At 38.6% G+C, this 14,191-nt stretch overlaps 1 protein-coding gene across 2 annotated transcripts; it reads left to right on the top strand.

Moving 5' to 3' along the window:
- The first annotated feature begins 10,018 nt into the window (after positions 1-10,018).
- On the top strand, positions 10,019-13,622 carry LOC132061862 (serine/threonine-protein kinase-like protein ACR4). Of its 2 annotated transcripts, XM_059454544.1 has the most exons (2): positions 10,019-10,812; positions 10,930-13,622. In XM_059454544.1, exons 1-2 carry the CDS (start codon positions 10,636-10,638, stop codon positions 13,324-13,326), a joined length of 2,574 nt encoding a protein of 857 aa, XP_059310527.1. In that variant the 5' UTR covers positions 10,019-10,635; the 3' UTR covers positions 13,327-13,622. The 2 variants fall into 2 exon arrangements, with proteins under 2 accessions (XP_059310527.1, XP_059310526.1); XM_059454543.1 differs by having other exon boundaries at positions 10,019-13,622.
- The last annotated feature ends 569 nt before the right edge of the window (positions 13,623-14,191 follow it).

Genomic DNA, 14,191 nt, shown 5'->3' with positions numbered 1-14,191 from the left:
GTCATAGGAGAATGAAATTCCATATGTAAGCCTTACGTACGACGGAAGGAAGCAAGTAACGATATGGAAAGGTTACAAGGGCAAGTACGAAAATATTTGTTCTTATACGAAACGAAGAAAGTTACGGATGGCTAGAAGGTGATATGTAGCCATATGCCTGTAAGGTATTGTTGGTATTTGCGGCGTATGGATTTTGAATAATAAGAATTTGTGAAGGTGATATAGAAGGCGAAAAGGGCAAAACGGTTATTGTACAAGAAGGGACGTGTTACGAATATGTCCGGAATCGTAAAACCTTGATTTGCTCCGGATTATGTAGTAAAGGACATACGAGGAAGTCGACGTGATTATACCAGCATTAAGGCAACAAATTCCACCAAGGTTTCGAGGTTAAGCGTGCTCGGTGGGAGCGATTTCGGGATGGGTGACCCCGGGAAGTATGCAAGAAATTTCAAAGATTTAGTTGTGAGAGACAAATGAAAAATTAGAATAGCCTAAGTGAAATTAGGATATACGAGATGGTTGGAGGCCATAAAGGCCACGTAGCACGCGACGAGACGGGCCTAGAGAAGAGGCGAGAAAGTACGCTACTGGCTTTGGAATTAGGACGGCTTGAATGACGTTTGGAGGTATTGTGTGGGCTAGTTGATTATAACTGTGTATATACATACGAATGCGTATGATGCCTCATTTGTGATTGTATTAGTGGACACGTATGTCCTAACGACCGGCGCTACGGTAAACAAGACCTCAGTCGAGTAAAGGATACGAAACACCGAGTGGTGGTAAGAAAATAAATGGTGCAAGTGATAGAAGATGCCGCATTTATTTTCGTTATAGGCCAAGGATAGGAAAGTCTTAATACTCGATGTTTGAAAAAGAAAGTGAGTGAGTGGATGGCAAAGAAAAGAGATCAAAGTGTTAGAAAAAAGGCGAAAAGTAAGGGGGCCTCGGTAAGTGAAACCCCCGAACGAAACTATCGGAAAGGTACGAGACCATTCAGGGTAAGAACTTGAAGATAGGCACATGAAAAGAATAAAGTGTGGTAATATAGGACGGAAGAGGAATATGTGAGACTCGAGAACCGATTTCTATAAGTGGGCCTAAAATAATGGTGATTCCGACAAGGGATGTGAGGCGAGCAGAAGAATGATTAAGTCTTGTGATGACATAGACACAAAGTGAAAGAAAGATTTACGGTAAGAAGTTTTCGATACATTATGCGCGAAAAAAGACGAGGCTACTCGAGGGACCGTTGACGGATAAGAATCTCCCTTATAAAGGGGGGGGGGGGGGGGGGGGGAGAGACCATATTATATTAGAAAGGAATCAACATCTTCAAATGTTAAGAAAGGGAATTTATTAGCTCGGGGCCGGAGTTTGAAACATATCGACGTATCGGAAGAATATATGAAAGGAGTAGAATAGATAATGAAGGTACCGTGAGAATGGACATGGAAGGAAGAATAACTATAAAGGAACCCCACCCGAATTTCTACGAAACCCCATAAGGTCAGTTGAACATTCGAGGACGAATGTTCTAAAGAGAGGGGGAGGATGCTATATCCGTATTTTTGAACGTCGGATTATTTGTAAGGCCGAGGTGGGGCCCACACGTTAAGATTTTTTTTGGAACATGTGACAAGTTATATGAATCACATATGTAAAGTTAAACACAACTCATGAAGGACCCTTGGGCCAAATCAAAGTGGAAGCCCTCCAAACGAATATTTTTAAGTAACATTTTCGGGTGACCTGACTTCGAGGGGCAAAAACGGTATTATAAGTTTGGAATTTGGAACAATACCAAGAAATAGAAGTTGTAGATAATTGAATTAGCTTTCCAACCATAGGTTGTGGGTTCCCAGGTGACGTCGGTACAAGGAGATATGGATGTTTTAAGGTCGAAAGATCGTTGGGCTAGGCCAACTCGGGCCCAACCGGGTTAGGCCCATGACCCATGTTATTTAAGTGATATATCATCCCTTCCCTCCTCATTTTAAGACCTGGGACAACCAGAAAATTCTGGAGAGATAGAGAAAAAAAGGCCTTGGAGAAGAAAAACCAATTTTGACCAAAATCCGAGCCGCAAGAATCCACGAAGCCCATGAAGGGAAAAGTGTTGTCTGTTGCGTTGTCTTCAATTTGAGCTAAAAATCAACCAAGGAGGAGAGTGATAACATGGTGTCTGCCTACTTAAGGTAATATGAAGGTTCCTTTTTATTGTTAACAAGTTTATTTAAAGATTTAACGGATTAGGACGGAAGAAATAGCGATATAAATTCGTTTGTCGGTGTTGATGTGGTAGCCGTATAGGGGGCTGTTTTGGTGGGGTATGATGAGCTAATTTTATTTAGTATTTTGATTGTTGTTGTGTTGTGGATTTCATGTTGTTAAATGAAGATTTAATGGCTTGAAATAAAGTTGTAATCGTTTGCGGATTATGGAAGAAGTTAATATGACATTAGTATGGTTTCTTATAATTGTAGGAATAATGTTGCTAATATGTAGAATGTTGGTGTAGTTTATGAATTTGGAAGAAAGAAAATGTGTTGTAATTATTCTTGTTGGATTTGAAAGAATTTGGGTAGTGTATGTGTTGGTTGAACTCGTTTGAAATATTGTGCGGGTTGTCGAAGTGTTCTAGAATATTGTTGAATGGTTTCGGATTAGTATTTGAATGTGTGAACAATTGTGAATTGGATATAAATGAAATGTTGTTTGATTATGTAAAAGGAGCTACTAATGTTGGAATGTATTTTGAATAAATTGTTGAAGTTGGAGATATGATGGTTGGCATTGTTGTTGATAAATTGGCGAGTTATATTCTCGGGGGATGGTATATTTACGGGGGAGATCTTTGCGAAATTTTGTGTTAACATAAGTGGATTTACTTGAGAAATTAAGACAAGTGTTGATTCAAGATTAAATTCTAAAGGCTTATAATCAATGTTTGGTATTTGTGACCAATTGTAGATTTTGAAGCATTTGGGACTTGAATTTGGAGAAGCTTAGAAGCAGAAAAGGTATGTAAGGCTTACCCTTTCTTTCTCTTGGCATGTCCTAGATGTGATAGGTTATGATTGGAACCTCGGAGATGATTCTACTCTTAGAAATCCGAGCTTAAACTTGGTCCTTTTTCATTCAATGGAATTGAACTTAGATACTACTTTATGTTTGTTGAAAAATAACTTAAACATCTTTAACTTTCACAAATGGAACCAAACCACTTTAAGACCTTCACAGGTGGTTCCATAAAGCTTAACGTCCGTAATTTCGTACGCCACCTCGACGTGATCCGAGGTGGGCCCACAATTCCCGAGACCTAATCGTATTGCTCTATTTGGCCGATTTTCGTACAATAATTAAGGGTAAACTTTTGGCTATCATTTTTTGAGTTTGTTGTGATTCGTATGTATTCTACGGTATAAGTATCGGAAAATTCGATACAAGTGTTTTCTTTTGACCGTTCGGATATAAATATTCGATGTAAGTATTTTGATATAAGCATTCCGACGTAAGTATTTTGATATAAGTATTCGGCATTAGCATTCGACATGAACATTCCGATATAAGTATTCGGTAAAAGTATTTTGATTTGGATATGTAATCGATATAAGGATCTGATGTGAGTAATCGTATGAATAATTTGCTACGAACATTCGATAGGAATATCTTACGTAACTACGATGTTTTGGTTGTCGGACGACGGGAGTATGATTGTTCTATTGAGTCTTCGGATGTTGGTAAGTGTGTGTGTGTCGTCGGGTCCGGATATGTGTGCATACGATTTCGGATTTCGGTATGTGTGTATGTGTATATGTGTATGTACGTGTATGTGTGATATTGACCGCCGGATACTTGGCCGCGGTATGTGTGATATTGTCCATTGGATACTTGACCGCTGGCCGTGACATGACCGGCTGGATTCTTGGCCGCGCATGTGTATGTGTGATATTGTCCATTTCGGATACTTGACCGCGGGCCGTGACATGACCGCCATTGGATTCTTGGCCGCGGTATGTGTGTGTGTGTGTGTGACCGCTGGGTATTTGGCCGCGGTATGTGTGTATGATTTGTGTATATGTGATTTTGACGATCGGATTATGATCGGTCGGTTAATGTCATCTCGTATGATATGTTGATTATCCTAGTTGTCTTACGAACCTTATGTATGATTTGGATGTCGGATGTAAGTACGTTGGTATTCGGACTATTATGCTCGCGTTCGGTACACTTTACTTCGTTTCGTATTTTTCTACTTTGCATACTCGTACATATTCCGTGCGACCCCCTTTTGTCGGGGGCTGCGTTTCAGCGGCCGCGCGGTACTCCCCGCATGATTAGCGACCATTACGGAAGATGTTCCACCGGGTTGGCATCTCCACTTGCCCCGGAGTGTTCGAGTCGAGTTTGTATGATATGCTTTCGGATGGATGTTAGAGACTTTGCGAGACGGCGTCGTGGGTATTGGTTGTCGGCTCCGTGAGCGGATCCGACGGTCGACGTGTCATTTTGTGTTATGATACGAGGTCTATATGTTTACGGTGATTTTGTATGATTTGAAAACAACGAAAAAGAATATTTACGAAAGTCGTAGTAAGTATATCATCTTTATTAATTTAGAAAGAGCAAAAGGTTATGTATGTAATAAGAGTCGGCCGGGTTCGCTCGGCTCTAGGTAAGGGTCGGGTGCCCATCACACCCTAATAAGGTTAGGGTGTGACAGCTCATGACTCATCTAATAAGGTGAATCTAGGGCTTTGATACCAGTTTCTCATTACCCCATTTTCCTAAGCTTCAATGGCACCTAAATGCAACTCTTTGAGCCAACCCGAGATCACATCAAGTTATTATTTGCAATTCAAAGACTTAATTAAGTTGAAACAGATAGATAGCATAATAACATAAGTTTAAAATCTGTTACACCTCAGAAAATTTTCCGTTGATGCACAGTGAATAGAATAACGAAGAGCACGAAGTATACGGTATTTCAATAAGTAAGGAATGACATTTGATGATCATAATTAAGATTTCAAAGACATTCGAGGTAAGAGAAGAAAGTTTGCCAAGAGAAGGCAAGGCATACGATATGTATCGGGAAGGATTTATGAGTAACAAGTTAATGATGATTAATGATGCTTTGGAGAAGAGTTATAACATCCCTTAGATTATTAATGAGGTGATAAACAAGTTTTAAGAAGGTTCCATAAGGATTGGAGATCAAACGAGTCGACGAGAATGAGTTCGGAAGAACTGGGCATTAAACGGCCCAACATACTGGCCGTATGTTTGGCCGTATAATCAGCCCAGATGGTCAGCCTCACCGGACCAAATCTAAGGCCAGACATACGGTTAGTGAAATTTATACGGACCGTATGTTAGTCCGTAGATTTGGAGCGGGACAGATTTGAGTATTATTAATAAGGGGTCCAAGTTTATTTCATTTCATTTCCCCTTCACTCCCCTTCTCTCTAGAACTCTCTAGAATATTTCTCCACACTTCTCCCATAAGAATTCAAGGGATATTAGTGATTAACTTCATCAAACCAAGAGAATCAAGTGTAAGAAACCCATTGAAGTTCATCCAAGACAAGAAATCCAAGTGGAGGTGGAACTAGGGTTTTGTTCAAGTGAAGTGTTTCCACCCAAGGTTCATTCCTACACCATCAATGGTAAGTTTTATGTCATTTCCATGTTGTTTAAGGTATGGAGAGGTTAAAACACTTGGATTGTAGAAGAATATAGAAAATGGGTCATGAATGTGGGAATAGTGTCATTGTGAATAATAGCTTGGATTGAGTCATGATTCTTGATATGTTATGATTATAATCATGTTATAAACAATATTAAGAACATGGGATAAACATTGTACATGAGTGAATGTAATAGTGTGCTATGACCATGGATATGGATGACTTAAATGAATTGAGGAATATGGATAATGTAGGAGAATGAAGACTATTGTTATGATGTTGTGAATGTTATGATATATGTTTGGGAGTTAATATATGATAGGGAGGAAGTCGTATAGATAAATGAGATGCTGTCTAATTTTCTCTAGCTTTAACCATGTATGCTAAGCTATCGATTTTCTAATGATAGTATAACTCTAATGAAGGTAGAAACGTGAGCATTGAAGGAGAATGTGCAAGTAGTAGAATAGTTGAACGGAAAGGTATGTAAGGCTAACCCTTCCTTCATAAGGCATGGTTCTTTGGCCAAATATCTATTCTTCTATGAGCCTATGATGTCCTCCAAATGATTCTATCTTTAAAAGCTACTAAGCTCATGATTCTCGATATGTATGATTATACTAAATTCCTTATATGATGAGTAATCCTCTAGGGATAGATGTAATGAGCGACGATAGTAATGATGCCAAAGATGCTTATGAGCTCCTATGTATATGTGTCTATGTATGAATATTATGTAATACCGAGCTTATATGGCTGGGTATGTTATGTATCGTGCGCACACCACTGCAGTTGGGTATGGATAACCCTGAACCTTGGTAGGGCCAGGTATGTATACTCACCGAGCCTTGCCATGGCCGGGTATGTGAAACACCGAACCTTCATGGTCGGGTATGCTATGTATATGATATGGATATGTATATGATATGAATATGAATATAAATACGAATATGCTATGAATATGAAAATGGATAAGAAATGTAAATGAGTACGGGAACGGATACGGATGTATGTACACAATCACGCATTAGAAATGGAAAGTCCCTACGAAAAGCAAGTAAGTGTTTATAACGATGTTACTACTATCTCCCATCCTATGCTATTTCTTATGTTGTCTATTATGCTTTCATAATGATGTTGATCATGCTTTACATACTCAGTACATTCTTCGTACCGATGTCCTTTTGTTTGTGGACGCTCGCGTCATGCCCGCGGTGGCCGGGGAGATGAGCTTGATCCATAGCTTTATTACTCGGGGACTACATAGCGGAGCTCCATTTCATTCGGAGCTACGGACTTTTGGTATTTATTCTTTTGTGTACATGTTTATGGGCATGGCGGGGTCCTATCCCGCCTATATGATATGACATGCTCTCCTTAGAGGCTCGTAGACATGGTATATGGTTAGGTGTATTTGGTCTTGTCGGCCTATATTTTGGATATCATTTTGTTAGCCTCTTCGGCTTATGTACATCTATATGGGCATTGTTATTGATGGTGATATATATGTATTGTTGCCCAATGAAATTAGTATGAATAATGGATGGAAAGTATGATTTAGCTATGTGGCTCACCTAGATGTAAATGTGAAAGTATGATAAGAGGTACCCGGTTGGGTTAGCACCGGGCGCTCGTCGTGGCCCTCCGGTTGGGTCGTGACAAAATCTCAGTGCGAAAATGCCTAAAATCCCTAGAGTTTAACTAGTCATGAGCAACTACACAGTGAATCGATACATTAAATCTCAAAACTCAATTTGTGTGGAAGATAGAAGAGAAAAAACAAAGGTAAGAAAAGAGTCCACAGTGCCGCGAACTAGTCAAGCAGCTCCCCATGAATCTCCAAAGTCATCTCCTAAAGCTCGCTCTCGAGCTCCACTAGTACAAGGGTAGGTATTTATAAAAAAAAGTGCAACAAGTGTAGCATGAGTACGCGCGAGGGTTGACTTCAAACTAGTTACTTAAACAACCTATGCAGACAATGTATAATCTTGCAAGATAACATGAGTAAACACCATAAGAAGAATAAGCGACGGTTTTAACTATGCCCATGTATATCATATAATATGATATGCAAGCAACATGAGTCAAAATCAAATATACATTATAAAAACTTCACCTTTACTCATAACCAGTGCTCCCTGCACTACTATGCATACACCGCCGATGGTACTCGGATTATGCAATGACTCTAAAGGGATGGATTCATATCCACACACTATATCCGTTGACACCCAAGTCGTGAATTACATCAGACTCATCAACTCAACTAATATCAGGTGGAAGTATGATGCCTGACACCCAGGTTGCAGACTGCATAGATTCATTAGCTTGACCACTAACACCCAAGTTGTGGATCACACCAACTTATCAACTCAACATATGTATAAAATGTGAATCGTATATGCAAGCAATTAGATATATGTATAGTGCATGATTAAACAATTTAAATTATGTAATGTGACATACATGCGATTCATAATATTACACTTGCTTCTATATACAACATTACCTCTAGCATGAGAGTATGCTCAATTAGTCACGCATCAAGTAAAATTTGTAAACTAGACATGACATCCCATAATACCCCAACATAGAAATCTCAATATCCGTGTATGCGCTCGTCACCTTGTATATACGTCACCCCGTATACATAATATGTTACAAACCAGTCAATTTGGGAAACATTTCCTCATTGAGGTCAAAGCCTTAAGTTATCTCGGTCTGAAGCAACTCTAGCCTTCCTGAACCGCCTTTACTTGCCTCGAAGCCTCCAGATAAGCTCAATCTATGCAAAATATTATTATACGAGGTTAAACGAATCCAACGATGCCCATATTGTAAAATTTTACTAAGTCGAAGCCAAAATCGATCAAAAAATTAAACTCGAGCTCAATGGTAAAAGATAGATGGAATAATAGATGGAAGAGGGCTGCGTACACCCAACGATGATTCACTCCTCGTCCATAGGGATCTCCTGATATACAATGCCAAAAAAAACTCTTTTCTCCCTGCCTGCGTCATTAATTAATTTCATAAAATTAAGGATTCCTGTTCTGTTTTGGTGACAGCTTATGGGAGTACTAAATATGGAAGCATTCGTCCGAGAGAGGAAAATCACGGTCCTCTAGGCTCTAGCTAACTAAAACAAACGCGGCTATCAAAATTAAGTTGAGAAAATAACTACATTAACATTAGCACAGATCCACAGTCACATTTCGTGTTTTAAGACATTAAAGATGATTAATTAATTTCTAATTATAGAACATATTAGATCATCACAAAATCTCCCAACGTGAAATGAAATTATCAATAACTCCTTTAGGAGAACATGAATAAGAAATTTCTTTCAACATTAAATATCTGCAGAACAATACTTCAACCTTGGTAAAAGAAAGATAAATAAATACTTACAAAATTTAGCGAAGAGGACAAAATAAATAGAAAGAAAAATTTTAAAGCTGGCAATTTAAGATGATTACGCGGGGATTATGATAAGAGCTGAGAAATCATTGTTCTTGCAGCCACTAAAAGGCACTCCCATCATATAAAAATTGGTGTTGCTTTACCACATTTTACGCCTAAATATAATGTGTAGTCTACCAAAACACTCATATTTATTAGATGTTTCTTGAAAATTAAACATTATTATGAAGAATAGTTTTTTAATATAAGGATATAGTTGAAAAGAATTACTTCATTCTTTTCAATTTGTTTGTCTGATTTTGACTTGGCGCGGAGTTTAAGAAAGTAAAGAAGACTTATGAATCCTGTGGTTTTAACCTATGTCGAATGTACCAAAAGACCCTTTAATCTTGTGATCTTAAACATGTCATGTGGAAAGTTGAAGTTAATGAGTTGTCGAAAAAGGAAGATATATTCTTTTTGAAATAGACTAAAAAAGAAAGTAAGACAAACAAATTAAAACAGAAGGAGTACTAACTTTCGTCTTGAATTCCTAAAGCGACTGTTATTTTGAGATAATTTTTTTTCTAAAATGACACTTATTTTGGGATCTATAATAGTGACAAAAAAGTAAAAAGTACAATATATGAAAAATTGAGTTAATTATGCCGTATAAGAAGTACGAGAAAAGAGTGGAATTTTGAATTTAGTTGAAGAGAAAAAGAGAAATTCGAATTAAATCATATAAATTTGGACGGAGGAAGTAATAATATATTAGTAACTTATGGAAATTCGAGTAAATTATGCCGTATAAGGAGTATGAAAAACTAGTCATATTTAATTGTATAGAAAAAGAGAAATTTTATTTGTCTTATTATTTGCATGAAATGAAATGCTTTGGTAAGGGAGGAGAGAGTCGGACATGTATGCAGATATCCAGGGATTGAAATATCAATATTGCAATAACTTGTCTCATTAAATGTTGTCACCTACACCCCCTTTGCTTATTTTGAGAAAGCTGTAGGCATTTAATGCCTCCTCTCTCTTTCTCACCAATATTCACCACCACTTCATTCTTGATACCACTCTCTAACCACCCATAACTTCACATAATCCTTTTCAACTGCACAGAAATGGGCTAAAAAATGACATGGAAAGTGTTTCTTGAACTGAAATATGCAGCTTCTTGGCTACAAATCAGATTTTATTAAGCAAGAAGAAGCCAGGGTATTGACAAAGTACAGCCAAGTTGCTGTGAGGGTATTATAGTAGTTTGAGACTATCTTTTTGGGAGGAATTTTGGGCTCTTCTTGATCCCAGCCATGGTATGTTTGAAGCATTTTTCTAGTTTCTCTTTCCCAATGTTTTTTCCTTTTCTGTTATTAACTCATGAAACTATGGAGAATGAGGAGTGCTGTTTTAGTTCTGACAAAAAGATTGATGAGTAAAGGAAAAAAAGTGAAAGTACTGACTTTTTGTTTGTGTACTTTGGTTTAACCTTAGTGGCTTAATTTGTTTTTAACTTTGTATTGTAATAATGGGCACTTTTAAGTCCTGTCTGGTAATGTGGAAATGTAGATATCTTGTAAAAGCTTTTGTGCTCCTTGTGGTATTTTCAAGAGTTTCAGGGTTGGGATCAATGTCTTCAATTGCCATATCTTATGGTGAATATGGTTCTGTTTTCTGCGGGTTGAAGTCAGATGGATCTCATCTGGTGAGCTGCTATGGCTCCAGTTCTGCTATAATCTATTCAATTCCAGCTCATTTCCCTTTTATTGGTCTAACTGCTGGAAATGGCTTTGTCTGTGGACTTCTCATGGACTCCTACCAGCCTTATTGTTGGGGAAGAAGCAATTTTATCCAAATGGGAGTGCCTCAGCCCATGATCAAAGGCTCCCAATACTTAGAAATCTCTGCAGGTGATAATCATTTGTGTGGACTAAGGCTACCCTTAATGGGGAAGCATAGGAACACTTCATTGGTGGACTGCTGGGGTTATAACATGACAAGAAACAATGAGTTTGAGGGTCAGATTCAGTCTATTTCAGCTGGTTCTGAGTTCAATTGTGCTTTGTTTTCCCTCAACAGAAGTGTTCTCTGTTGGGGTGATGAGATTAGCAGCCATGTTATCAGCTTAGCACCAAAAGATTTAAGATTTATCAAGATTGCAGCTGGGGGATATCATGTCTGTGGGATCCTAGAGGGGGTGAGTTCTCGAGTGTATTGCTGGGGAAGTAGCTTGAACCTTGAACAAGAATTCTCTGCTGCTCATTCTGCTCAACTCAATGTTGAATTAGTGGCTCCTAGAGATCCAATTCTATCTGTTGTTAGTGGTAAGTTTCATGCTTGTGGGATTAGGAGCTATGATCGTGGTGTCGTTTGCTGGGGTTACAGTGTTGAGAAAAGCACACCACCTCCTAGTGGAGTTACGCTTTATGAGATAGCAGCTGGTGATTACTTCACTTGTGGAATCCCGGCGGAGATTTCACTCTTGCCTGTTTGTTGGGGCTTCGGCTTTCCCTCATCTCTACCACTGGCTGTTTCTCCTGGAGTCTGCAAGCCTAGACCGTGTGCCTCTGGCTTCTATGAGTTTAATGGAAGTACAACTTGCAAGTCTCCTAATTCCCACATTTGCCTTCCCTGCACCAACGGTTGTCCTGCTGAAATGTATCAACAGGTTGAATGCACTTCATCTACAAACAGACAGTGCACGTATAATTGTTCAAGTTGTACCTCTGCTGACTGCTTTTCCAACTGTTCCAGTCCCATTTCTGAAAAGAAAAATGCAAAATTTTGGTCACTCCAGTTACCGGTAATTGTTGCTGAGGTTGCATTTGCAGTATTCTTGGTGAGTGTTGTATCTCTGACTTCGATCGTATATGTTCGCTACAAATTAAGGAACTGTAGATGCTCAGGGAAAGGTGGTTCTAGTCCTAGGAAGAATATTGAGAATGCAAAGGAAATTGGTAAAGATAGGGGTGATTTCGATGATCTTAAGATAAGGAGAGCTCAGATGTTTAGTTATGAAGATCTTGAGAGAGCAACTGGGGGATTCAAAGAAGAATCACAAGTTGGAAAGGGTAGCTTTTCGTGTGTGTTCAAGGGGGTTTTGAAGGACGGTACTGTGGTTGCTGTCAAGAGGGCTATAATGTCATCTGACATGAAGAAGAATTCAAAGGAGTTCCACACTGAGCTAGACTTGCTGTCCAGGTTGAACCATGCTCATTTGCTCAATTTGCTAGGTTATTGTGAAGAAGGTGAAGAGAGACTGCTAGTTTATGAATACATGGCTAATGGCTCGTTGCATCAACATCTACACGGGAAAAACAAGGCCCAATTGGATTGGATAAGAAGGGTAACCATTGCAGTCCAAGCTGCTCGAGGAATCGAATATTTGCATGGTTATGCATGTCCACCTGTGATTCACAGAGACATCAAGTCCTCAAACATTCTTATAGACGAAGAACACAATGCTCGAGTGGCTGATTTCGGGCTTTCCTTGCTTGGACCTGCTAATAGCAGTTCCCCATTAGCTGAGTTACCAGCAGGGACGCTTGGGTACCTCGATCCTGAGTACTACAGACTACATTATCTTACGACCAAATCTGATGTCTATAGCTTTGGTGTTTTGCTTTTGGAAATTCTCAGTGGTCGGAAAGCCATTGACATGCAATACGATGAAGGGAACATAGTGGAGTGGGCAGTCCCATTAATCAAAGCTGGTGATATAGAAGCAATACTGGATCCAGTCTTGAAACCACCTTCTGATCATGTTGAAGCTCTTAGAAGAATTGCTAATATAGCGAGCAAATGCGTGAGGATGAGAGGGAAGGAGAGGCCATCAATGGACAAAGTAACGACAGCTTTGGAGCGAGCACTTGCTCAATTGATGGGTAGTCCAAGCAATGACCAGCCTATCTTGCCAACAGAGGTGGTTCTAGGAAGCAGCAGACTGCACAAGAAGTCCTCATCAAATCGGTCAACCTCAGAAACAACAGATGTTGAGGATCAGAGGTTCGTCGAATTCAGAGCTCCTTCCTGGATTACTTTCCCAAGCGTTGCATCATCTCAGAGGAGAAAGTCTTCAGTATCGGATGCAGATGTTGAAGCAAAGAATTTAGAAACTAGGAACGTCTGTGCAAATGCCACTGACGGCTTGAGAAGTTTGCAAGAAGAAATTGGACCAGCTTCTCCTCATGAACACTTGTTCTTGAAACACAACTTCTAATTAACATAACACCAAAAACGAAATGGTTGATGCATATTTTGTTAGTGGAACAAATGTATACAACTATGTTGTGAATTCTTGATAAATACAACCCCTGTGATCAAGAATTCCACCCTCAACCATAGGCGATGAGCTCTAGCTAGATGTTTGATCATGTAATTGTAAGTTCAATTTTTTTTCTTCTTTTTGCATTCAATTCTGATAATTTGATGTTTTCTTGGTAAACTAGAGTTCATGATATCATGGACGTGTGCTGCATCATTCTGTTGAGGTGGAACTGGATTCGCCTATTCTAATTTTGGCCAATTTACATTGAACAAGAGGTGTCCTTTTCATAAATATGTATTTTTCAAAAAAGTAATTAAAAATTGAATATATAAAAATTAGGATATACATGTTGTAAATTGTGATCAGTAATCACTTTTAGGGATGTCCACTGCACAAACGTAATACATGTTAATTGTAATCACTAAAACATGTTACCACGCTAATGTAATTCCCACCATTCTTCTCTATTATGTACATAACGGATGGAGCTTCTCTCTGTTTCTCATTTTCTCCAATTTCTCAGGTTTTTGCTTGGGTGGGGACATATGTTGTAGTTTAGAATTAATGATTGAGATTTGAATAATTAAAGGAAGGTCCTAATCATATTTAAGATAAGTGATATTTCCATTTCAATTTGCTCCCAAAATTTTTGTCATCCCATTGCTCAATATCTCATCCATAAATATATATGAAAAAGAAATTCTCTCTTTCTACTTGCTTAGGAACTTTTTATCTTTTGCACATTTTTATTCTTTTTTTCCGCTCCTTACATTCTCATTCAAACATGAAAAATATGAGAAGTATAAATAAAAGAATA

The sequence above is a fragment of the Lycium ferocissimum genome, chromosome 7 (assembly GCF_029784015.1).
Source record: "Lycium ferocissimum isolate CSIRO_LF1 chromosome 7, AGI_CSIRO_Lferr_CH_V1, whole genome shotgun sequence".
In the NCBI taxonomy this organism is placed as follows: Eukaryota; Viridiplantae; Streptophyta; class Magnoliopsida; order Solanales; family Solanaceae; genus Lycium; species Lycium ferocissimum.
The sequence above is the reverse complement of the archived record's forward strand: the minus strand, read 5'-3'. Positions and strand labels throughout refer to the sequence as shown.